The 23,939-nt window shown below is 45.0% G+C and overlaps 1 protein-coding gene across 1 annotated transcript in view; it reads left to right on the forward strand.

Annotated features, from left to right (window-relative positions):
- Positions 1-23,939, forward strand: part of EEIG1 (estrogen-induced osteoclastogenesis regulator 1) — a 37,818-nt gene that overhangs the window by 5,757 nt on the left and 8,122 nt on the right. Inside the window, exons 3-7 of the mRNA XM_057374584.1 lie at positions 15,640-15,760; positions 16,081-16,110; positions 19,650-19,766; positions 20,245-20,291; positions 22,796-22,947. Coding sequence (XP_057230567.1) covers positions 15,640-15,760; positions 16,081-16,110; positions 19,650-19,766; positions 20,245-20,291; positions 22,796-22,947 — 467 coding nt within the window. The remainder of the gene's footprint in view (positions 1-15,639; positions 15,761-16,080; positions 16,111-19,649; positions 19,767-20,244; positions 20,292-22,795; positions 22,948-23,939) is intronic.

A 23,939-nucleotide genomic window follows, 5' to 3' on the forward strand; every position in this document is an offset into this window, starting at 1 on the left:
CCCCTCTCTGCTTTCAGTGTCAGTTCATGTTGAGTGACAGCCAGATGCTTTTTGCCTCAGTGCTGAGTGATTTCTGGCTCTGTGTTGGCAGCGAGCRTTGCCGGTGCACGATGTGAAGGAAGTGGAAAGCCAGGTGTTATCCACAGGCTCCTGACACCTCATCCTACATTGTTCTGTTAGCCTGCCAACAGTTTCACTCTGGTATTTCTGGATTTGAAGGAAGGGACTATACTCTGAAAKCCCCTGTCTGACTCTAGAGGAAAGACTGTTTTGCATAAGTTGAGCAGTTTTGAGGGCATTTCCCACCTTCCTCATTGTCTTCYGAAGGCACCTCTGACTGTATTTCCTTTGGGATCATGCTTTTCCAAGCATTAGCAGCATTTCTGCTTGGGTTTTCTGATGCTGGCACTCGTGCAGCACTTTGAAGCAAGGAATGTTGCTTGTCTCCTGCAGCCCAGCCCTGTTTGCATGCAAGCTTAATCTGGGAAGAGCTGACCCTGTTGGGGTGGTCTGACCTCCAAGTATGTCAATGCTGCAGCCTGAACCCAGAATGTTCTTAGCCTTGCAATTTTTAATTGAGTCAGTATGAAAGGCCACTTCCTGCACTGCATACTTTTTTTTTTTTTTTGAGATGTAAAGCTGCATCCAGAAAACCAAAGAAATGCTGATATTTGGGAAGGCATCTGATGCTCACAGCTCCCTGTGGACTGAGGTCAGCTTTTGTTTAAGTGTGGCTCTGTCATCATGGTGTAGGCACAAATGACCTGAAGCTACTTGCTTTTGTCAGCTGGTGGAATRAAAAGTATCATTATGCCTTAGTGATAAACAGAACTTTTTCACTACTATAGAAAATAAATAAAGGGGAGAAGCATTGGCCCTGCTAACACAGGACTGGTGATTCAAAAACCTTGTGAAGGGAAGTGCAAGTTGTGCCACCTCCAGAATGCAGCCCTTGGTGGTGGGAGTTAGAAATCAACTGCTTCTCTGTCTTTACATAAATAGTCATTTGCTTGATGCTACAGGATCCTTCAGGTAATTAAGTTGACCATATTTAGCTTTTTCAGACTGGAAAATTGTTAACTGTTTGTTTAATCAGAGRCTGAAAGATTGATTCAGCCTGGTTGAGATCTGAATCTTCACTATTGTCTGCCTTAAAACAAAGGTTAGGTAACTAAATCATTTCTTTTAGAGTCCCAAAGAGGGAAGAAAACTGGCTGTAGTGAAAAGGGGATCACTGGCTGACTGCTGCCTCTTGATTCCAGTGGGATTGTCATGGTTTAGTTGAGCAAGGAACTTGGTTGTGGCTTTAAACCATTCTCCCAGTTCCATATTTTAGGACAGTGTGTGCTCAGCTCTATCCTCTGCTACAGTATGTGGTGTGATAACATACTTTAAAAGTACTTTTGTTGCAAACATGTCTGAAAATGCAGACCTTCCCTATATGTACAAATATTCCTATTACACAGATCAAGAGARTGAGTTTTAATGTTCCAGAGCAGCTTCACATGATAACATTCTTCCTTCCTGGCAGAGCCTCAGGAACAGGCTGGGGGTGTTAATGGAGAAGTGATTTGAATACACCCTCTAGAAGTAATTTGCAATAAAACATGACCTATTTCAAGATATTAAAGCATAGTATCTGCACTGCCTTGCACTCTGAAATAAATACAGAGAAACTAGACAGCAAAGATGAGAAAGAGAGCATTCATTCCAGGAGTGGAGCTCAGTGTAAGTGCAAGTTGTGACAGCAGAAGCAGTRGATGAGGTTTAACCTGTGGCAAGTTGAGAGTGTTGGAAAAATTGCAGAAGTGATGGTGCACCGCAAGGTCCCCGGCACAAACCATCTTAAGTTKTGCTTTGAGTTTGCAGAGCACTTCTCTCACCTTTTTTGGGCTTTAGCTGCTACACCCGTGGAGTCTGACAGATTCTTTGGGGTGGGTTGATTTGCTTTGTGCCAGACTTGCCTTTTCCTGTCAACGGTCACCGCTTTGGAGCCTGTCACAAGACTGGCAGAATTATGTTAAAACCTTCCTGCCACGGGGTCTGTATCCTGTTGAGTAAAGAACAGTCTCTGTTCATGCCCTGGCTCTGTCCTGCCTGCTGTGGCTCAGGCAGGGGCTGTTCTGCTGACCAGAAGCTGCAATCTAAAGCACTGTAACYGATATGCTGTGTGTACAGCATCAGTAAATACGTTCGGATACAGGCAGCTTTCAAACTTCCCCCTTGTTGCCGATCCTGAGCTGGCATTGCTTTGACAGCTGACTCTTAGCAACAGCCTTATCTGTGTGACTTAAGCAGCCCTTGGCTCAAAAAAATTACTCATTGGAAATTAATGTTCCTCTGGGAAACTGGGGCTCTGTGGCCCGCTTAATTTGCAAGGAGCCAGTAGCATCAGCTCTTGCTGAGAATCAGGGAAAGTAGGTAAGAGTGGCCCTGCTTCTTTAAGACATGTATTTATTTCTAAAATACAGGGAAAAACCTAAATGGCTTCCAGTCTGTTTATTCTTTGTGCTCTTGAGCTGCCATCAGTGTTGACTCTAGCTTTGTAGCTGAATTTCTGAGGAATTCATGCGTGCCTTCGGCAGCCTGTGGTCTCTCTGCACAGCGGTTGGTATTTTAATAGGCCATAAGTTGCCACTGGCAAGTTGTTCTGGTACCAGTTTCTAGATAAATGAGGCAGGTACAGATTTATTTCTTCTTATTATTTTATTGCAGGAAACTACATCTGGTAGTGTTTCAGGAAAGAGGCCAGCGTCTCCCTCAGATCAGAAACCTCCCTYACTTCAGGGCAAATGTGTAAGCTCACAGGTCTGGCAGTGTGGGATGGTGAGCTCTGCAGCACCCACCTGTGTGTGGCTCTGTGAGGCCTCATCCGTGCGAGGACAGGCGGATGTGGCTCTGTGTGTGACCTCCCTTCTTCAAACAGGATATGTTCTGCATCCTCTGTGGGCTGCCAGTTCTGCACTGTGCTTGCAGGCTGCTCTGAAATGGGTCAGGAATTATTTTATAGCTGTGAATTACTGTATAATAACCAGAAGCCTTTAGGAGTTCCCTGGACCAACATTTGGATCTGCTTGTTTCTTCTGTAACATCCTGTGACCTCATGTCAGTAATCCATRCTGTAAAGGTGATCATTTCAGGTGTTGTTTCAGGATGTGTCAGCCCACCCCAGTACCAGCTGCTTGCCCTGCAGGGTGAGAGACTTTTTTTTTTTTTCTCTTTGCAGTTTGTTCATATTATGCCAAGTGCACTCACTGGGAGRCACGATGCACTTTGCTGTCGTAACTCCGGACTTGGCATCATGATCCCTCTGGTACCATACAGTGGGACTCGGCAGCTCGTTTTAGTGCCTGGGTTTGAAAGGCACTTCCCACTAGACAAACAGTTGTGCCTGTGTTCACTGCATGAACAGCCTTCTTGTTTGGTGTATTTTTAATCTGATGAGCAAGAAAGGGAATTGTTGTGCGCGATTCGAAATCGCTGATTGCCGTGGATGTCATTGTCACGTGYTCCTCAGGGGTCACCCCTGTAGCTCAGTGGATAAGGCAAAGAGGAGGAAATGGGATGGAGTTATGGGCATGAGGAAGAAAATGAAGAGGAAGCACATGGAGWCTAAAGGATTGGGAGGAGGCAAATGTGGAAGAGACAGGATGTTCTAGATAAGCAATAGCATATACAGTCTATAGTGGCTATTCTCTGCAGATAGCGAGTAGCTGAGCTGGCAAGAGAGCAGGATTATGCCTTTCCTTTGGCTGGATTTATCCTGCTTCTTTGGTGAGAAGAGTCCTTGAAGGAAGTCCCATKTTGTAGTAGGAGATGGGATGAAGCTAAAAATACTTTTACGGCTGTGTGCTGTATTTTAAATAAGAAATGAACTCTCCCTGTTCAGCCTGAAAGCACTGTGAGTGCTTACACAGGAGGAAAGGAGAGAGTATGTGGATTTACTGTCCTGGAAGGGCTAGAAAGCTGCAGCACTAATTAGCAATGCAGCTTTAGAGACCTACAAAAAGACTTACCATGTGGTTGGTAACTACCCTGAAATGTKCTCTCTGAAATAAGCAACTAAAGCTAGAAAGCTTGCTTTTTGAGCTTCATGTTTCCCTCACTGAGGTAAATCTCCTCTCTTGCCATTCAGTATACCAAATGTAGAAAACAAAATTTAAGGTTTGTTTAGTGCCTGTCAGAAATTACCAAGCACTGTGCTCCAGTTTGGCTTTGCAAGGGACAAGCAGTTCAAGGAACCTGTAATAGAAAACCCTGTGAAACAGAGGTGGCCACAGGGTTTCAATTTTGGGTAGTCACATACCTCCATTTTGCTTGGAGAATAAAATTTTATATGAAATGACTGTGGCAAGATGTTTCACTAATAGCTATTGGGTTAATGATCAACAGAGACTCCCTCAGCCAGCTGCCACATGGACTGGTCAGTGCACATCTACCTGTGCTCCTGCCTGCCAATGGAGTTTCTTTTTCTCCTGAAATTCAAATTGGGAGCGTGAGGACTACGAAATGGGGAGGCCAGAGTGAACCCTGACAACATTTTCCAGCTGTCTTGTTCTCTGTCCAGTCACTTTTGTTTCCAGTCTTTAAGGGATAATATTGCTCATCAAAATAAAAATGCAAATGGCCARGAGAGGAGGAAGGAAACACTTGTCTGGAAAAACCCTGGCATAGAGAACTTTTTTTTTTTAACCTAGCCTTGTATTAGACTTTGACGCTTTATTCATGCTTGAGACAGTAAAGGTGAAGTTGGGTGTGGTATCGTCGTGTTCAGTGGGTTTTTGTTTTGGTCTGTKTAGGCTGAGGAGGGGGTTTCCAGTTTGGTTGTGTTTCCATCATGCTTATTTCTCCTACTAATTCCAGTTTTTCCCATCCTCTCTAAGGCTATGCCTGCATGACAGAGAATATGAGGGAGGCATGTCGGATATTTATAATTCAGCAATTTTTCCAGAGCCGTTAATGCTCCATTGCCCTGGAATGGAGCAATTCCATTCCCACTTAGGCAGCCCTGCTGTACCAGTCAGCCCCAGCCAGTGCAGTGTCCTGCGTCCAGACTAAGCAGTAAGGGCTGTGCAGGAAGACTCTGCCTCTGTTACAGATTAATTATKCAGTAAGCCCTCTGTAGGAAAGCTTTCCCTGGCTTCTGTCAGTGGCTTGTTCTGGTAACACCACGCGATTGCATCTACATAAATGTCGAATTCTTTCAAGTGCAGTGCTGCTYGTTTTGTACCTTCAGCAGCCTGCAGTGCTCTTTGCTGCAAGGGAAACTGTGCTGTGGAGGAGTGTATTTCCTACAACTGTTCCTGTCCTTTGCTGCCTTTCTGCTTGGTTGAACACCCTTTTTGTGCTCTGTAGGGAGTAGCTGATCATGCTGTGGCTCCTGTTCTCTTTAAGGTCCATTTCTGATGTAGGTTTATAGCAAAGACCTTTCCTGCTGTAAATGCAAGTGCMTCTGTCCTTTCAAAACAAATCTGCGTGTTGTTTTCCCTCCAGAAGCAATGCATGTACATCTCCGATGTCATTTGCTCTCAGTAGGGGAGAATCAAGGGAGGGTGTCTGAGTACAGCTTGTGGTGACAGCCACAGTGAAGTAAAGCCTCTCTGATCCTCAGAAACCTGCTCCTGCAGTGGGATCCTGTGCTGACATCTCCCAAGGGCTCAACCAGCACTGGCTGCTGCCACTAAATGCAGAGCAGTCCCATATTCTGCTTTTAAACAAGAAAGATGTAATTTATGAAATTACCTTTCTCTCATTAGGATAAGTAGCACTGTGAGATAKTAGTTGTTCTTAGAGAATTGTGTTTGTCTGCAGCTGTGGCTCCAGAGGAGCAAAATCAGCTCTGGTTGCTGTGTCTCAGACTCTTTTCCCTCTTGCTGGCTCTCAGTCCAACATAACACCAGCTCTGACCCTGGAATTGGGGCAGAAGGGAAGGGAGAGTTGGGAGAGGCAGATTTAGGAGTCCCAGCCCATCACCACCAGTACAGTGATGAGTCAGGGGTCAACAAGCTTTGCTCAGCAGCCTCTTCTCATTCKCAAACCTCTCCTGCTGAGTGGCCTTTTTGCTGATAAACACCAGCAGTGATAGATATTGATGGWGGGGGCAGAGGTTCAGGGAAAGCGTGGTTGGACCTTGTGTTTAAAACCAGTGACCTGGTTTGTACTGCTGAATGGTGCCTTTATAAAGGAGCCATCATAAAGCACCCATGTTGATCACAGAATGAAAAAGCTGCTGTTAACATATAAAGGGCCTTCTCTTGGGCTGTTGTATTTGTTTTGAGTAAATACATACTCTATAGAAGTGACTCATAGGGAAACACGTCTGAGCATGGTTGGGTGTTACCTCTTGGGTAACTAAACCTACTTTTAGCACCAGGGTTGACTTCAGGCAGCTTATTTACTGAAAGACTCTTCAGCRTGTTCGAGCCAAATTGCAGTGATGTTACATCATACGGTATTAATGAAATTATTCCAGAAATGAACTTGGCCCTGTGTGCAGATTAATTTGCACTATAAAGACTTCTCTGGTACGACTACATTGGCAWACTCTCCTGGTTGAAGCAGGGTTGATATTAACAAAGAAAGTATAGCATCAGTATGTCTTCACGTGCCATAAATCTGCCTTAGAGGCAAAAACATTTAATTCTGCACATCACTTGTTAGGRATGTTGTTCCTAGTCTTGTGTTGATTACCTTCTGGGTTTTCATTTGCCATATTTACTATCCCAGCAAAGCCTTGGACTATTGAGTTGACCTATGTCTGGATTTTTCTCATCTTGGGGAGCAAGTATGGATTTTTTTTTTGGTTTTGAAAGGTTGCTTTTTCCTTTATAAGGAGCTTTTTCTTCATAAGAGCATCTTGTTTTCAAAGCCAGCTTTCTTGCAGTACAGAGTTGTAGCCATGTCTTGTGCCCTGTGTGTGGGGGATATTATCAGAGTTCTCCTGGTGGAGTTTACATTGCTGTCTTYCTTCGCTGGGAATTTAAATTGAGTCAGCAAAAGGCAAATCTGGAATCTCTCAGAATGGCAGCTACCACTTAGGGAATGAAGAAAGTTTATAAATACACCAGCAAAGGATAATCAGTGAGTCTTCATTTTACATCTGTGGTCTGCCAGAAGTGAAAAGGCTTTCGAGAAAAGCTGCAGTGTGATACAAAAACRTGTATTGACTCTGAAATTTGGTGAATTATTCCACCTTAATCTTGTGAGCATCTGTACAGAGCGAACCTTGGTCTTTTTCTAAAGTGTTTGGGACTTTCTGAAGCTTTAATTCCTCAATCTGTTGGAACCACAGGGGAAATTTGAATTGTTATTTGTTCAAAGGGCCAATAGGCCTTCAAGAGTCAGGATTTTTTCCCGATATTTTAACTTCTGTGCATTTTACTGTGCAAATGTTGGTAACGAGCCTGAACACCTCTCCTTCTGTGCCTTTCATCCCCCRGTAACATCTCCCAGTCTCTCAGCTTGGGATTTTTCATCCCCTTGTAACTCCAGCTGGCTGGACCAGAGGTGTAGGTTAGGGCTCATAGGAGATAACTTAAGTTGCCCCCATGCCTGTTCTATGCACATCTGATTGTTCAGTGGTTGTAGTTGTGGAACATTAGACCTGAGAGGTATTTAGGCCCAGAGTTAGACAAGTTCTTCAGCGCGTGGTCGGTGTGAACTGCAAGGTAGCCCAGTTTTCTGCAGCACAGAGCAAGAGGARCAACACATGGAGAAGGGACCACTGGCATACAACAACCTGAGTGCGGGAGCTGGTGTCTGACCTGGACAGGCTCAAGTGCAATCTGCAGGGCAGATCTGCCCTGGTTTCTTCTGCAGATGAAATCCTTGTGGATTTGCTTATGGGAGGGAGGCACTGGTGGTGGGCTTGGCAGCCTGGCACATGGCTCGCTCTGGGCTAAGCCAACTCCGACATAGACTGTCGGAACAATGGAGGTAGGAGTTGGTGTGGTGACTCAGTGCATGATCAGAGTTCAAAAAAAGCAAATGCGTCTTTCAGYGTTCAATACGCACTTTATTACAGACTTGTGTATTAGTAACTGARTCATCTATCCAGTTATTCCTTTCTTTACACTTTAGAGTTTGGTGGTTTTTTGCTTGTGATGTTTTTCTCCTGGCACACATCCCTGGCCTCAGACCAAAAAGAGCTTGTGCTCTGTAGATGTGGCAAGAAGTCCTTGGATATGTGTTGCTTCGGGTTGGTCTGCCTTCAGCACAGAATGTAACAATAGATGTATTGCCCAGCATTTACTGTTACACTCCCTTCTTGGACTTGTTTTCCTGATGTCCAGCTTTTCTTCTTTGCTTTGAGGTGACAGAATGTAAATTACAAATACCAAGCAGAGTGGCTCTGCTGGGCATGTCCCATCTTTAAAGTGCCATTGCTGTTTGCAGCTGAGTCTGTTAGAATTATTTCCCCATGCTTTCTCCCTGCTCCACCCTTGCTTACCCTTCCAAAACTCATCTGACTTGTTCTATAGCTTAAGTTCTATAGGGTCATTTTTCTGTGACTTATTTTCTCGATTTGGCACAATTTTTGTTTCTTTATGTAGCTTCTCCTCTAGCACTTGGTCACCAGCTGCATGTGATTTTTTTTAAAAAGCCTCCATTTTTTTGTTTCTCAGTATTTTTAACATAGTCAATTTTAAAAGGAGTTTAATAGTTTTAAGATTTAGATAGAAGGAATGGTTGGAAATATTTCTTCTAGAATAACCCCCAATRTACTGGAGAGCCTGGCTAGCCAGTGCAGTGATCTGGAGCACATGGGATGCACTGCACTGGAAATCTCTTCCCTGTGGGGCATTGTCCATGAGGTGCAGCATTTCTTGTGTGTCACTTGTAAAAGACACATGTCTGGGTTCATGTGACTGGAGTCCAGACATAACTGAATCACTTTCAAAGAGGCTGTTAATACACAACCAGGAATGCTAATGCTGGAGGGTTTTGTTCTGGTGATTGACTGACTGCAGCCCCTATTCTCCAGGAGGGATTATCACTCTCGGGCTTGTGCTGGTGGACCTTTATCAAGATTAATCACTGCCTTGGAGGGGACTGTAACACGCAGTTCCAAAGCTGTACTTTACAGAAATAGGCTTCTTCTGGAAATAAGGTTAAAGCCATAAAAAGTCAATCCTCTGCCTGCTAGATACCAGCTTACTCCTAAGGAGGATTTCTAAATCATTCTTTGAATCCTGTTTTTATGTCATGTTCACCTCATTGTTTTTGCTCCAGTTCTTTCCTCTGCTGCCTTTCACACACTTGGTGCTGCCGTCACCGTCCCCTGTCCCCCAGTGCCGTCGCCTTGACTGCTCCTTACATTGGTTTCTCAGCTGTGGCTGAAATTTCTTCCATTAGCTTTTTTTTTTCCTGTGCATTTGCCATTAATCCTTTTTCCTGTATTTGTCTCATGTCCAGTCAAGTAGGGATTATGCTGCCTGTGCTCTTAAATGCGTAAATGGAATCTGATTTCCTGAGCTGACTTTCCCCTACTCTTCCTTCTCTGTTCACTCTTCCCCACCTCCCCAGCTGCCAGTAAACAGCAGGAGTGCATGTGTGTCTTCTTCTGCTGTGAGGTAGAACTGAGACAGCAGGTGAAGCCCTACAGAAGTTTTGGAGCTTGCCCATCAAAAACACTGGGTTGTGTGAATGTTTCATTCTAAAAGCACTGGTATATGAGTTTAGCTTTTAGAGAGCCTTTACATRTCACTGTTCTGGTGCAAATGAAAAACTGAGCAGGTGTAAGCTGATGCTACCATGGAGATGTGGATGGATGTCCTTCTCCACCATGGRCCATTGGAATGGGTTTGCTGGGAATTCAAAAGTTAATTTTGCAAGTAGGTGGTAGATGCAGTGACCTTACTGCTGACCCCTTGTTTAAAACACTTGCAGTGAAACATCCAAATAAGACTTGTTTCAAATGACAAAGGCTTGCTTAGTTCTCTCAGTAACACAGTCTGCATCATCTGTCTCTGACCCATTTTTCCATCATAACTGCTCATGTCTACTGAACAACAACCAGCACTTGTCAGCTGGAGAATACGGGGTTGTTTGCAGAGGGGGAGACRTCCAGCTCCTTGGGTTGGCAGTTGTTCTGGCCAGTGATGTAAGCCCAGGCACAGCAGAGTAACTTTATTGTTGAGAGCTCCCTGCAACCCTTTCTCTGCTTCTGCTCAGGGAAGGCAAGACTCCTCTGTAAAATTGTAGAGCACTTGTCCACCTCCAGGTTAAAGTAGGATTTAATGCGTTGTGTATCCAGCTGGTTTTTGTGATTCTCTATGATGTTCGCCAAGGGATATGGTATGACAATTCTCATTCCTGGGATGTGTTTCCACTGAGCTTCTCAGCACCTATTGCTGCACTGCTTCTGCTTCATAGCCTGTGTTTGGCCTCCGTGAGCTTGACAATAAAATAAAACAGATCATGGCAGCACTAGCTTTACTGATGTGACCTGTTCCAGTGCTCTCTGCCTGCAGTGGATCCTGTTCACTGTGGGTTTCTCTCCTTTTCCTTGCCAGGCATCTGGATGGCAAAGCCTCAGAGCTGARTTTTTCTTTTATAATTTGTGTACTGCAGTGAAGTGCCCTGACCTAAACCCATTATTTGGAGATACCTGCAGGTTCTGGATTGTAAATCTAAACCAGCTAATGGCTAAATGAGGGCTTGCTTTGTATTACATATGTATGTTCACCCACTTTTGTAATTCCTGTGTTTTATAGGCAGTGATTAGGCCTTGTTAGTCACAGGACCTGCTGTGTTAGTAGGATGGGATATATTTTGGTGTGCTGTGAATGCCRGGGTGTGAATACTGGTTCCTGAGTATCTTAGAAAGTCAGTTTTGAAACAGGCTTTTCAGGGAGCTTTTTCCTTGCCCTTACCAAAGGTCTCTCCTACAGCTTTGCACTAGAAAACCTGGTTAAAATAGTAACTGTCTTCTCTGGAGCAAAATGCAGGATTGTTCCAGGCTTTGCCAAGCTGATGAGAGTGTCAGTAATTCTGCTCTAATTCAGCCTTGGGAAGGGCTGGGGAATAGATGAGAGTGTTTTAACTGTGTCTCTGCAGATGGAAGCAGAGCTGCRTAAAGAAATGGTGTAGAAGATCCCGTTCAGGTGTAATCTGCTGAAATAATGTGATTTTTTTGTTTTGTTTTGTTTCTTAATCCTCCTCTGTGGTTGAGGGGATTGTACCTGCATTGCTGAGGTTGTGTTCTCTTCCTCCCCAAAAGACCCACTGCTGCTGTGTGTCAGGGCCCCTTGAAGGGCTGTTTTTCATTGCACTTAAAAGAATCTGAGCTGGGAGTTGGCTTGGCAGCCTCTTTAAAATGGTGCTATCTCTCCTGCACCTTATCAGATAAGATGCTGCCGCTCCTGCTGCAGTGTGAGCCAGGGAGGAGGGTGCAGAGGACCAGGTCTGCTGCAAGGGGGATTAGTTCTGCTTGAAGGACCTGACACAGATCCACATCTCAGAGGGGGGACAGTGAGCATGTGGATTGAGCATCAGAAATAGGAAAGCTTACACTTTCCCTCTCTATAATGAAGAGGAGGAAATCTGAATAAGAAGCTCTTTGTGTGTGCTTATCWCTATACTGTCCCATTTAGCCTGAGGTTTTCCCACATCTGCTCCYGTGCATGAAACATCAGAGTGAGTTGCTGAAACTGCTCTGCTGAAACATTTTGCATTAAAAGCTATTTTTTTGTTGCTGCAGCCCTTCCAGTAAGGCTGTGGCCTTTTTGTGTGACAACTGCCATAAAGTACAAGTGAAACATCTGCTTTTCTAAATGCTTCAGCAAGGCAACAGTGCTTCAGCAGGTGGCATRTTGGAAGGTTGATACCCACAACTCAGCTCTGAGTCTGTAAATAGAAGTTTTAATCTCTGCTCTAGTGTTTCATTAGCTGGGTTTTTCATGTGGGAGAGAGTTTCACAGTARCCCAAGATAGCATGGGTCATATACGTGGCCTTCTTCTAGAAGTGTTTGCTTTACCAACTTGAATTCAGGGTGAGCCTTGTGGCTTTCTGTAACAATCTGTCCAAGGCACTAAATCACAGTTGGGAAACATCTCTTCTTTGAGGTCTGTTTGTTGTGTGTTTTTCTGCCTGTCTCCAGAGCTGTGTGTGAGATCTGAGCCCAGAGAGGCCTTGGAGGCTTCCCTGAGTTCCCTGCTGCTTCTCCAAAAGCAGGTAAAGAAGTGGGTCCCTACTGTGCATCATTCCCATTACTTGAATTCTCACCATGCTATGGTGAAATATCCTCCAGCTGTTTTTTCTGGTAAATCTTCTCTCAAGGGGTAGGATGGTGAATGAGGGATGCAGAAAACTGTTCCTCTATCTAGAGGCAGATGAGCAGCTCCAGGATTAGAAGACCTCGTGAGGCTCTTTCTGAAACTCCACTTTTCACAAAAGCTGCCACAGGATTGCACTGGTTTATTCCGAGGAGGTATATTTCGGTCTGGAAGAGTAATTACACAGCTTTGAATAAGTCTGAAGTCAGAAGAGGGCAAAGCTTAGCTTGGCAGGGATTCAACCTTCTGGGAGTCTTTTTGCAAAATTATACAGACCGCTTTTTAAAAATAAAACTTCTGAAGACACGTTGAATTGGCACCTAGTACCAGGCATTGGTGTGAACTATTTCTAGTTCTCCAAATACAGAGTAAAATTTAAAATTAGACACTTCTGGTTTTAAGCTGTTAGTTTCTGCTTTACTTTTAGATTCCTTGTGATTAGGATGGAAGAAAACACCTCTCGGTGCAGCCCTCACCACGCTTCTTGGGTGTTTTTTTGTTTCTGTATGATGCTTGCTAATTGTACATCAGAGAATATTCCAGGGCTAAATACAAAACTGCTCATCATCTTGAGTTCTCTTTTTTTATTTTTTGGTCCCTATTTTAGTGTTGTCTAATTACCAGCCTAACGATAGCKTGAAGGGATGTGGATAGGCAAAGCCCATTGCTTCTCCACATGCCATCTTTTGGAAATGTGGAACTAATTTTTTAGAGTTCACTTTGAAACAATAGAGCTGTTGCTTGCTTGTCTAATGACACAGACCCAGCCTCCACCCTTAAAAAAAAAAAAAAAAAAAAAAAAAAAAAAAGAGGTTGAAAGTTATTGTTGAATTATTGGGAAACTTGTGACTGGAAAGCAGCTCTGGATTTTGTCTTATGAACTCCTTCTTATCCTGTGCACACTGTTTCAAAGACAGAAAAAGCCCTAAGCTATGTGTGCACCTGCAGCTCAGGTTCATGATCACAGTGCTGTGGGTAACATAACRCCCCCAAATCCTTTTCCTAATCCCTTGCACTGTGTGGTATCTACAGCAGTTCTGGAAAGCTGGCGTACATCCTTAATGAGAARCAGAATGTCCGTTAGAGGAGCTTACGCTAAAGGCAAATTAGCTATGGAGCTCTTTATTGCTTATCAGTACTTTTTGCCACGTTTTGAAGTAATTAGCTTTCATTGGACTTARCAGTACCCAACAGATGCTTAATCATGGCTGCATTGTAAAACCAGCAAGAGCTCCTGAGTAAGGAAACTCTCATGGAGGAGCAGTTCTTGATCCCACTGATGATCCCACAGCTGTGGGAGCCAGGCATATTCAATGGGATCTGGGAGCTGGAACTTTGTGCTGTGAATGCTCCTGTCTGGCAGGAGTTAAGCTCTGATCAGGGCTGGGAACAAGGTGTGCAGCAGTGTATTGCTGTGTGATGGAACATCTTTCTCTTGCAGCTGTATTCCAGCATTCACTCGGAGCCCCGGTGTTGGTAGTAGCTTTAGCATTAGCCTTGCTCTCTAGAAAAAAGCATTTCCTTTTCAAAGATGACTAATGCTGCTAGTGTATTTGGTGTTTCCTGCATCCCCCCATACCTGTCTTGTGTTCCTGAAGCACTTGTTCACAGGTGTTTTTTTTGTTTTGTTGAATTTCTTTTCTCATCTATATCTTGAGTTTTTCTTTCCTTTAGATCCTTAAGATGCCTATTATTGAGTCAGRTTTAAGGCACCCATATTTGAAATGTAACTTGCCTAATTTGGCTGGCATGGTGAATATTTTATTACAGGCAAAACCTTTTTAATCCCTCTGGAAGTRTTTTTTCTGCTGTCAGAGAGAGCTGGGGTGAGTTGAGTGGAGCAATGAGAACCAGATCTCATCTTGAATTAATAATCCAGATTCAAAGGTATTTTTGGCACTTAGATGTTTCAGTTATTACTGACATCAATAGCRAGCCTGAGTTCTGTCTGGAAGGGATTTAAGTTCTCTACCTTGAAGGAATTGCTGGCTTCTGTTCTCTATCATTTTAAACAGGGATGATCAGCCTTTATCTGCATTACAGAGGATTACAGGTTTCAGTTGTTTGTCAGCTACTCCTTTTCTGTTCTCTGTGTCTACCTTGGCTGGCACATTCAGTCCCACAGAATGTTTTGGAGGACTAGCAGGGATCTCCATCCTCAGGATTGAGTCCCTGGATCTGTCCTGGTGGGCTCACCTTGAGGTTCCCCTRATGGCAATGTGAGCTACAGCCTCTTCCACTTCCTTCCCAGGAAGAGTTGAGGTGCTGATCATTCTCCCCTTTGCCACCAATGCCTTTGGCTTGCACCATGCCTGGGTCAGATGGTGGGAAACCTCCCTTTCCCTGCTAAAGCAAACAGTTTATCARCTGCCCTTGCCCCTTTGTCCTGAGCTAGCAGGAGAGATAAGAGTCCAACWTGCTTGCTCACAGCTGTCAACAGCGCCTTCCCTTCCTCCCTSTGTCCTCATTACTTTGAGAACTGAGCTGGCTGAGTGCCAAGCTCTGAGCCCTAAAGGGATCAGGTCCTGCAGAGGCTCAGCAGGAAGACAGAGACCCATGGAAGGATCCACACACTTTGTTACCAGGCTCCTTTGAACCAGCCTCCTTGGAAAGGTGAAATCCAGCTTCCCCTGAGGGCTGTGCAGAAGCCAGAGCTGTACCTGAAGCTATTCCTGCAYTCAGGAAGGCTTCTTCTCTTCCACCTGAAGGCTCAGGCTATGCCAGAGCTTTGTGCTTCTCCACTCACTCTGGAGATCAGGATGGGCTGCTCAGAAGCTCTGAGCTCAAACCACCTCTTCSCTGGCTGAGACTGTTTCACTGTCTGAACCGTGTATAATCTGAAAGGCAGKGTCTGCCTGCACCAGGAGCATTTCCACGTGCATTTGTGTCCTCCTTCAAGCTGGCTGTCCTCTCTGGCTTAGTCCTGGCATGAGAAGCAGGGAAGGGCAGGCCATCCAGGACACAGTTTGCTGTGCAGAGGCTGTACAAACAGACATGCTGRAGGGAGATAAGCCTGTGAACCTTCAGCCCAGTTCAGTTACGGAGATTTGCTCCATCCAGGCCGGATGGTGAATGAGCTAAACTGGCTAAGCAGGAAATGTCAGAGAGCTTGCGAGACTTTTAAAGGCAAATTCTGTTGATGAGATGATTATTATTGCTGTAAGCTGAGTGGATTTTACCTGTATTGACTAGTAAAAAGCTTGATGCTAACTTAACACCATTGTGTGGTACAGTTTCMGGTGAACCAAGCTGTGTTGCAGAGGATCTTTACAGGCCACAATGCCAGTCATTAAAAAAAGATACAGCTGGTCTTGATCTGGCTTTGTATCTTTATTTGAAATTCTCTCGTTTTCATTCTCACAGAGAGGAAGTTCAGGAAAACTGTGTCCGCTGGAAAAAGAAATTCACCTTTGTGTGTAAAATGAGTGCCAACCCTGCCACAGGACTCCTGGACCCCTGCATCTGCCGAGTGTCTGTCCGTAAGGTGAGCATCCAGCTTTGCTTCTGGCAGGTAGTAGCACCAGTGGTGTACTGACAGTCAGTTATTGGCTGCATTTTGGCAGCAAGAAAAATTGTATGGACTGTGATGGGAAGAAAAGTTTGTTTGGGACAGGATATGCTGGAACAGASCCTCTCTCTCCAAAAAGGCTCCTTGAGGGTGGGAATGACCAGGGTGGTGGTAACCCTTGAGAAAGAGGCTTGTGAATCCTGAGAGCAGATTCCAGGATTGAGTAATGACTTTCCCCCTGTTGCCCCAGCACATATAATAGCTGCTTTTCCTGTTTGTTTTGTCTCCCAATATAGGAGCTGAAGGGCGGAAAAACCTACTCAAAGGTAAGAGCACAGAAAGGGCAAATGTAGCAGAGTGAGGATGATTTTGTCTCCTGTTAGTGCTTGACACCCATTAGAAACCAGTGGCTGCTGAGTGGAGCAATCTGGAGAGATGCTCATAAGTTCTCARTTTAAATCTGGGTTAAGAGATTTCCCAAAAAAAATCTACTTGCTGGGACAGGATCCAGATTGCACTGGATGTGGAATTGAGATGGGGGTTGGAGAGATGATCTGCATGTCCTCAAACTTTGGGGAAGTTCTGAGTCAGATGTGAACTCTCTGGCTTCTGGCAGTGTGTCTCTAATAAAGAAACAGACTGCAGTTCTGTTCTCCAGAGCACGGCAGCCAGCTGAGGCTGGGGCAGGCACCTCACTGCCTCAGGAGTGCAAGCAGGAGCCTACAGCACAAATCCCTGCCTGCCAAAGCACAGGAGACACTGAGGCAAAAGCCAAACGGATCAGCAGGGATCTTAGTCTTGGTTTGTCTTCCCCTCATTTTCTTGCCTGTACTGTGGGACAGACAATGGGCTGCCCCCTTCTCTTCTTTGTGCTGGATCAAGAGACAATGTTGGCTTGGAAGCTGAGCTCACACAGTGCCCAAAATCATGTTTGTTTGAAAWTGAGTCACTGCTGCTGGTTTCTAATAAACAGATGCTCCAGTCACGCACAGCCATGTAAGAATTCCTTCTCATCAATATCTTTTCTGAGGCCGTGGAGGCAACTGGCTGGGAAGGGTGCAGTGTACTCACTCCTGTGTTCTCCTGTGCTGGATGGAAGAAGGCAGTGAGGCTGCCCACATCGTTCCTTTTTTGTTGCTAATTAGGATGTGGTCTCTAGGGCCATCAGTTTCTCTTTCACTAAATTCCTGCTGTGGGGAGATTATTCATTCTGCAGAGCTGCCTGTCCAGGGAGACCAGCATAGCTGGAGGAAGAGATGTGCCTCTGAGACATAGAAATGCATCAGCCTGTGCCTTCTGCAGTGTCCATCCTCAAGCTTTCCACAGGATTTGGAAAGGCAGAATTAAAGAAAGCCTGAAGGCACGTTTCCATGGTGGAGTTAACCTGGAGACCTTATTCAGGTCATGCTCTAACCTACTTCCTTTTTGCTAGTCTCCAGTTGTGTTTAGTGGCATTTAAGAGACTGACTTTCTCCAGCCCAGAGTTGGAGACCAAATCTCAAGTACTTGTCATGTCTTGGGCTGGTACCGTGCTCACTCTTCTGTGAAGATGACAGATATGTTCTCCTCGAAGATGATCTGAAGCAGCTCAGAAAAGAGGGATGGCACACCAAACAGGGTGATTGCAGTCTTGCCCTAGGCAGTTCTTCAGGACAGAACTGACTGATTTGGGCTTCCTAATGTTTCTGGCAGAAGTCTGTGATGCATATCCATGCAACTATTTTCCCATTTTACACCATGARTCCCCACCTTTTTAAACTTTCCCTCCAATCATGGCAGCAAATGTAGAGGAAGATGCAACTCGTGAATGCCCTCTGTACCTGGTCCTTCTTCAGCAGGGACTGAGGGTGCTGGGGCTGTTTGTGCTCCAGGCAGAGTTTCCACTGACTCGTGCACCTTCGGGTTTGACGTGAATGTCACCTCAGTGTCAGGGGTGACAGAGCGGAAGACGACAGGAAGGACTGATAAAGCAGAAACTCTTTCCCTGAGCTGGAAGAAACACCATCAGCTGGCTGGAAATCTGAGGAAACTATTCTGAAAGGTTATATCTGAAAACATCCTTTTGTAAAGGGATCTTTCCTCTATATACTGGGAGTCTGCTTCCTGAAAGAGCTTCTGACCTCAGCACACCATGTGGGTCACTGGAGGGTTCTCCCACACTCTGTGCTCCCATGTCCATCTCTTCTCAGGATTTAGTGCTGTGGTGGAGGAAGAGGGATCTGGGTCTGGACCACCGTCGTGTCATGTTGTTCTCTTAGTGTGGTGGTGCTGTGTCTTTGTCACAGTGATGGATTGCATCTCCCTCTTTGGCTTTCCTCTGTCCTGTTTATCTCTAAGAGATAAAAATTGACTGGTTTTTTCCTTATCGGTGAATAATTAGCAAGCAGCATAGCCCTTAACTAGAAGAGACAGAGGAATTTCTGCAGCAAGGGCTGGAGAGACACTTTCATTAAAGAAATTCTTAAGAAGTGAGAAGAGAGARAAATTAGGTTATTTTTTTCCTTCCTTTTTTGATGATAAAAGGTTCCCTCTCTATCCCACATATTTTTTTCATTTGCCATCAGAAGTTCCCTTTTGAGAATGGGATGGAGGAAGCTGCCATACTAATCTTGGTGCTGTTTCTCCCTCAATCATATATCTTGAGCAGACTGCGGTTTAGATTTTTGCTTGGAGCAATGGGATCCAGAGTTCCTGTGCCAGTGACTGTTTTGTGYTGTGTCTCTATCAGCTTCCTCAGCTGACAGAGCACCACAATTCCTTAGGATGGTGCTACTGTTGGGGCTCCCTGTTCAGTTGTGTCATCCAGCTGTCAACACCAGGGCAGCAGGGATGTGCTGCAGAGCACAGTGACCTGCTGCTGCTCCACCTGTGCTCCCTGCTCTCCTGGGAGCTGACCTGTTGTTGAAGTGACGCAGATACTCCACGCCTGGATGCTTTGGCCAAATACAGAGTACAGCACATCCTCCTGATCAGATTAGATGAGACACTACTGATTCTGCTCCTAAAKCTGTGCATAAGAGAAGCCATAACTTTTTCTTTGGAACACTGTTGATACACCAGGGATTTGGGCAGGAAAACAAAGGTGCTCTTCATTGTGTTTGTATTTACCCTGGAGGCATCAGTGCCCTCTTTGAAAATGCCTGTRGTCTTCAGCTTTGTCACCTTCCCTGTTTGCTTCCCATTTGTTAGAGGAGGTTTAGAGAGCTCACAACTAAATCTCTCCRAATATTTCTCTTCCCTTCTGCCTGTCAAACATACCCGTTGCTAGTTAAACCTCAGCAGTGTATAGGAGTGCTCCAGGAGCTGCCCAGCCCAGCAGCTGCCTSTGAGGGGTGAGGCACAGGCAGTGCCACATGGCTCCGGGCCTCCAGCTCCCTGTGCCCAAAGTCTCAGTTGTTTTTTTCAGCATGGTGTCACTTTCCCCTGTAACAATATCCTTTCATCTCCTGGTTCACATGCTCCACTGCATTCTGGGATGGCCCGATACAAAGAGTGCCTTATTATGTTTGTGTATGTGTGATTCTGTTTTTTCCACATCGTTGACCTAGTGCCTTCCATGTCCTTGGTTATGCAAYGGCTGCAGGCTGGTTAACACTGTCCTGGCCACCACCACTACTGTACACCCTTCCTCCACATGGGCTTGGCTTCCTGAAGACCTCCAAGTGTCCATCTGGTTTGGGATTAGGAATGTAGCTCTGCCCATCCTCGAGAACAGGGGTCTTCACAGCCACCACTGTGTGTCCTGGCTCCTGTTTCTGCCCTTGCTCCCGAATGTGCTGTCTCACTTTGGTCTGTGATGCCATGTATCCCTTTATGGAGTAACTTCTGTTCTCTCACCTTCCCCTCCAATGTTTTCTTGCTACAGCTGGGCTTTGCTGATCTAAACCTGGCAGAGTTTGCGGGCTCTGGATCCACTGTCCGTTGCTGCTTGCTGGAAGGATATGATACTAAGAATACTCGACAGGACAACTCCATCCTAAAGGTACAGAAGCTAGTACTGCCACAGTAGAAATCCTGCTTAGCAATTTGGGAAGATCAGAGTGCATTGSCAGGCCTGAGAGGAGGTCCTGTTATGTACAGAGATAGGATTTTGCTTTTGTGCTGCTAGACTGACTTGGAAAGCTTCCCACTATCAGAACTGCTCTTTGATAATTTGGCATCGATTTGGCCAAGCAGTGACCCTTGACAAAGAAGCCAGGAGCAGGAGGGGGGAAAAGGTTACGAGTGCATTGTCAGCRTGGCCAGGCTGGTGTCCTGCTGAGCCACTGCCACTTGGAGTCACTGATGTCAGGGATTCGGGGCAGGGAGGGAAATACTTTGCTAAATCCCTGAAGCTGATTTCCTTGGGAAAGGAGCTAGATCTTGCTAATCTTTACACCTAGTCCTTGACCTCCTGGCTGTTGTGCAGTGAGGAGCTCAGTGCAGCATGGCTAATGATGTGCCTTATGTCCCCTCTCCAGGTCACGATCGGAATGTCTCTGCTCTCCGGGGACCCCTGCTTCAAAACGTGAGTTTCTGGGTGCCCCCTTTCTGGGCAGACACTAAAATTGATGAAGAGAGAGAAAAAGATGCCCTTGATACTGGGATGTACAATAAAACCGGTTGAATCAGGCAGAAAAGTGTAGCCAGCCATGCTGTTAATTGGTTTTCTCTGCTCTGGCTTTCCCTGCTTGGTTATTGCTGTGCACAGTACTTTTCCTGCTGGTGCAACTCAAGTTTTGGAAACCAGTAGATTTTGATGACAAACTTCATGTTTTGCYTGAAGGATAAAATTTCTCATGGCTCTGGGGTTGGTTTCACTGACCTCCAAGAGGAGAAAGGTCAATAAAGAAAACAGTCTTGGAAGTGGACACGCTTCAGCACATATCATGGGGGATAAAGATCTCAGATTGAAACAGCAACAAAAATACTTCAAGGCTGAATCATTTTAATTCTTTTTTTTTCTACAGTGCTCACAACTTGTATTAATTAGCAGAGAAATTAGACTCATGGGGTTTTTTTTTAATGCATAATGATAGGAAAGAATAAGTTCAGTTAAGCTGTGGAGCAGTTTTGCTGATTAAAGAATTGCTGGTGAATCAGCTGAGAAATATTCTGGCCCATCTTCCCTCACACCACAGTGCAGCATAACAGTCCCAGCCCTGCTGTGGTGTGCTGGAAGGTGTGTGACAGCACAGCAGGGCTGCCACGTCCCTGCAGGAATATTTGATGTTGCCTCCCAACAATGTGAGAGAAGAAAGCTTTACCTTGAGGCCAACTCTTGCAGCAGTTGTATTCTGGACTAAAARGTCTAATTTTAGGAGCTAGCTTGAAGTGTATAAATGAGCTTGAATTCTTGTTAAAAATGCTGCATAAGTTTTGGTAGGTTTGTTTTGTGAATGGCTTTTCCTAGTGCTGCAGCATTTTTTTTTATACTTTTAAACCCAGAATCAATGTGATCTGATTCTGAAGAATTTGTGCTTCAGAAGGAAGTGTAATGAAGTTTGGGGAAACCATAATTTTATAGCAGTAACAGATGTTTTAWATCTAGGGTACTAGGATGTCTGGTAATAATGTCTGACAAAAATACCTGTTACTCCTTTGCTATGGAAGCAAGTCCCACTGTTAGAGTGCCTAAAAATTACACAGAATTACAGAATAGGATATAAATATCCATTTAATGTAAGTAGGTTCAGTCTGAAAGTCAAACCTCCTAATTTTCTTAAAGGATTTTTGCAGTCATTCTCACTTTTCCCTTTTATGTTGATGATGTGCAAATATCTAAAAATAGAAGCTTTGCATGTGGAATAGTCCTTGATCAGTAGAGCTTCTGGTAAATGACACTCATTAGAGGGTTGGGCAGGAATTAAACTATGCTGGGAAATCTCTTCCATGCACTGATTTTCTGCAGCACTCCATGAACCTTCTCCTGCTGGGGTTTTTGGAAGGGGGAGAGCAGCTGAGCTGACAGACCCAGGGGCTGCTCCCACAGCTGCTGCAGGAACAGTTTGCTTGCTTAAGGTTGTAAAACCCTTAAAAACCTGTGAAGCGAAGTCCCCAAAGCACCTGGGTGCATGCAAATCACTGATAACATGATTAGRGAGGGCTTTTTCCTGGTGAAGGCAYGCTGTGMGTTTCCTGAAAGCTTTATAGCCATTGGGCTGCCCACATTTAATATTCTGTCTCCCAAAATACTGCAAAGGTCCTCTCATGTAACAGCTTCACTCAGAGCTCAGAGTGAGACAAATAAAAGTTTTTATTTCTCACTCCTCACTTAAAAAACATAATTTGATCCATTAGTTCCAGTTCAGACTTTGGGCTACAGCGAGGTTAGGGCTCCAACAGGAATATTCACTTTGCCACGCTGCACATGCTGTGGCTTCCACCCAAAAGCACTTCTGGAGGAAGGGAGGGGGCTCCAGGCACTCACAGYTCTGCCCTGCTGTCAGGATTTACAAAGGGATGTTGTGAGCTCACAGAATAACCAGAAAAAATAATTTTGACAGCTGGAAAAGCACTTTCRTTTCACTGAACAGGAGTTTAATAGTCAGTTAAAAAAGGGAAAGGTTATTTGATCATTGTACAAGTGCTCTAATAGGACAGGATTGTTGGGATAAAAGGTTTCATTTTGGCCAAAGAGGTGAAACGGAAAGGAAGCTGGAATTGAGAATAGGACAACAGCAAACTGGTTCCTGTTTGTGAAGCCAACTGGCCAGTGGACATGTGTTTTTGGGGGGAAAGGGCAGCTCTGGATGGTGTCCTGGAGGACAGCAAGCTCTGAGCCTGTTGTCCTCTATAAATGAATKAATAGTCCCTTTTTGCCATAATTTACCTCAGAAACTTGATTCTTGTTGTAATGCAGTCCAAGGTAGGGAAGACCCAAGTCTTGCACRTAGGAAAACAAAACCCAAAATCCCACTTGAGCTGCTGGTCAGAGGGCTGCCAGCTTCCCCTGCCAAGAAGGGTGGTATAGACAGAACAATGCCTGCTCCCTGCCTGGCAGCCTGTAACCTCCTTCCCTTCTGATTCCAGGCCTCCTTCCACCGCCAAATCCATCACCATCCCGGGGCAGGATTCCACCCTGCAGCTGACCTGCAAGGGTGAGGGAACCACCAGCAGCAGCAGYTCCTCCACCATCGGCTCCCTGCGCCAGACCAAGCCAAGAACCACCATTCTCAGCTCAGGTCTGAATACCCATGCAATGCTTGGCTGTGCCTGAACACTCCTTTGTTTTTCCCAGCAGTTGCAGGCATAGATACTCTTTAATTTTTCATGTTTTCCTGCACCCAGCCTCAATCCAATTGCTCATTAAGAATATTGAGAATAATGAAACCATTTAAGTTGTAACTGAGGAGAGGAAGGTTGAATATTTGCCATGTGTATGTCTGTTAGTGGAGATAAAGCAATTTGTTCTTTTTCCTGGGGATTTAATAATTCATGTACTGCACTCATTCCTGCTTTCCACCATTTTCAGTGACACKTACCATTGTTCTCCACTCAGCTGTTCTGTTGCTCAGAGTTGTTTTCTAGAAAAGTTCCTCTGAAGGTTTTAGAGGTTGGTTTAAGGTCTAATGGCCTTGTTCCAGCTGCTGATGCAGTTCTTTGGCTTCTGTATGAGCCCGATTTCAAGGGCACTGCATTTTCACATCACTTTTTTTTCCTTCCCAGCACATTCCAAATGTGCAGGCAGATACACTGCACCAAAATAGTACTTGAGTCTCATCACCTCAGTGATAGGGCACATGGTGTAAGTGCTGTTCTTGAAAAGCTGGCAAATATGTTACACTCGTGCACTTCTGGATAAACTTGTAAGAGAGAAAAGCAGGGATAGCAAAGGAGCAGAGGCTCTGCAGAGGTGTTTCTATCAAATTCAGAGATTATTTAAATGGTACAGGCTCTCTCACAAGTAGTAGAAGGAGAAAGGTAGTAACAGAAGCATCCAAACAGAGGTCGTAATTCTTTACTGCCAGTGGCCATCTGACACTTTTTGATGCCTTTAACTGTGGATGGTTTCAGACACTACCTGTCCTTCTAGATTCTGCAAGCCCCCAGAGATGTTTGTAAATTCAGGTGCTGGATAGTATTAGTGATAAACTCAACAGCAAAGCTCACTGTCGGTCTTCCCGGTTCCCTGGGTGTTTTGAAGCCCTGTACTGGCCTGTASAGCAGGGCTSTG

This window comes from Malurus melanocephalus, unplaced genomic scaffold, assembly GCF_030028575.1.
Source record: "Malurus melanocephalus ecotype Western Australia unplaced genomic scaffold, MMel_1.1 scaffold_230, whole genome shotgun sequence".
NCBI classification, from domain to species: Eukaryota; Metazoa; Chordata; class Aves; order Passeriformes; family Maluridae; genus Malurus; species Malurus melanocephalus.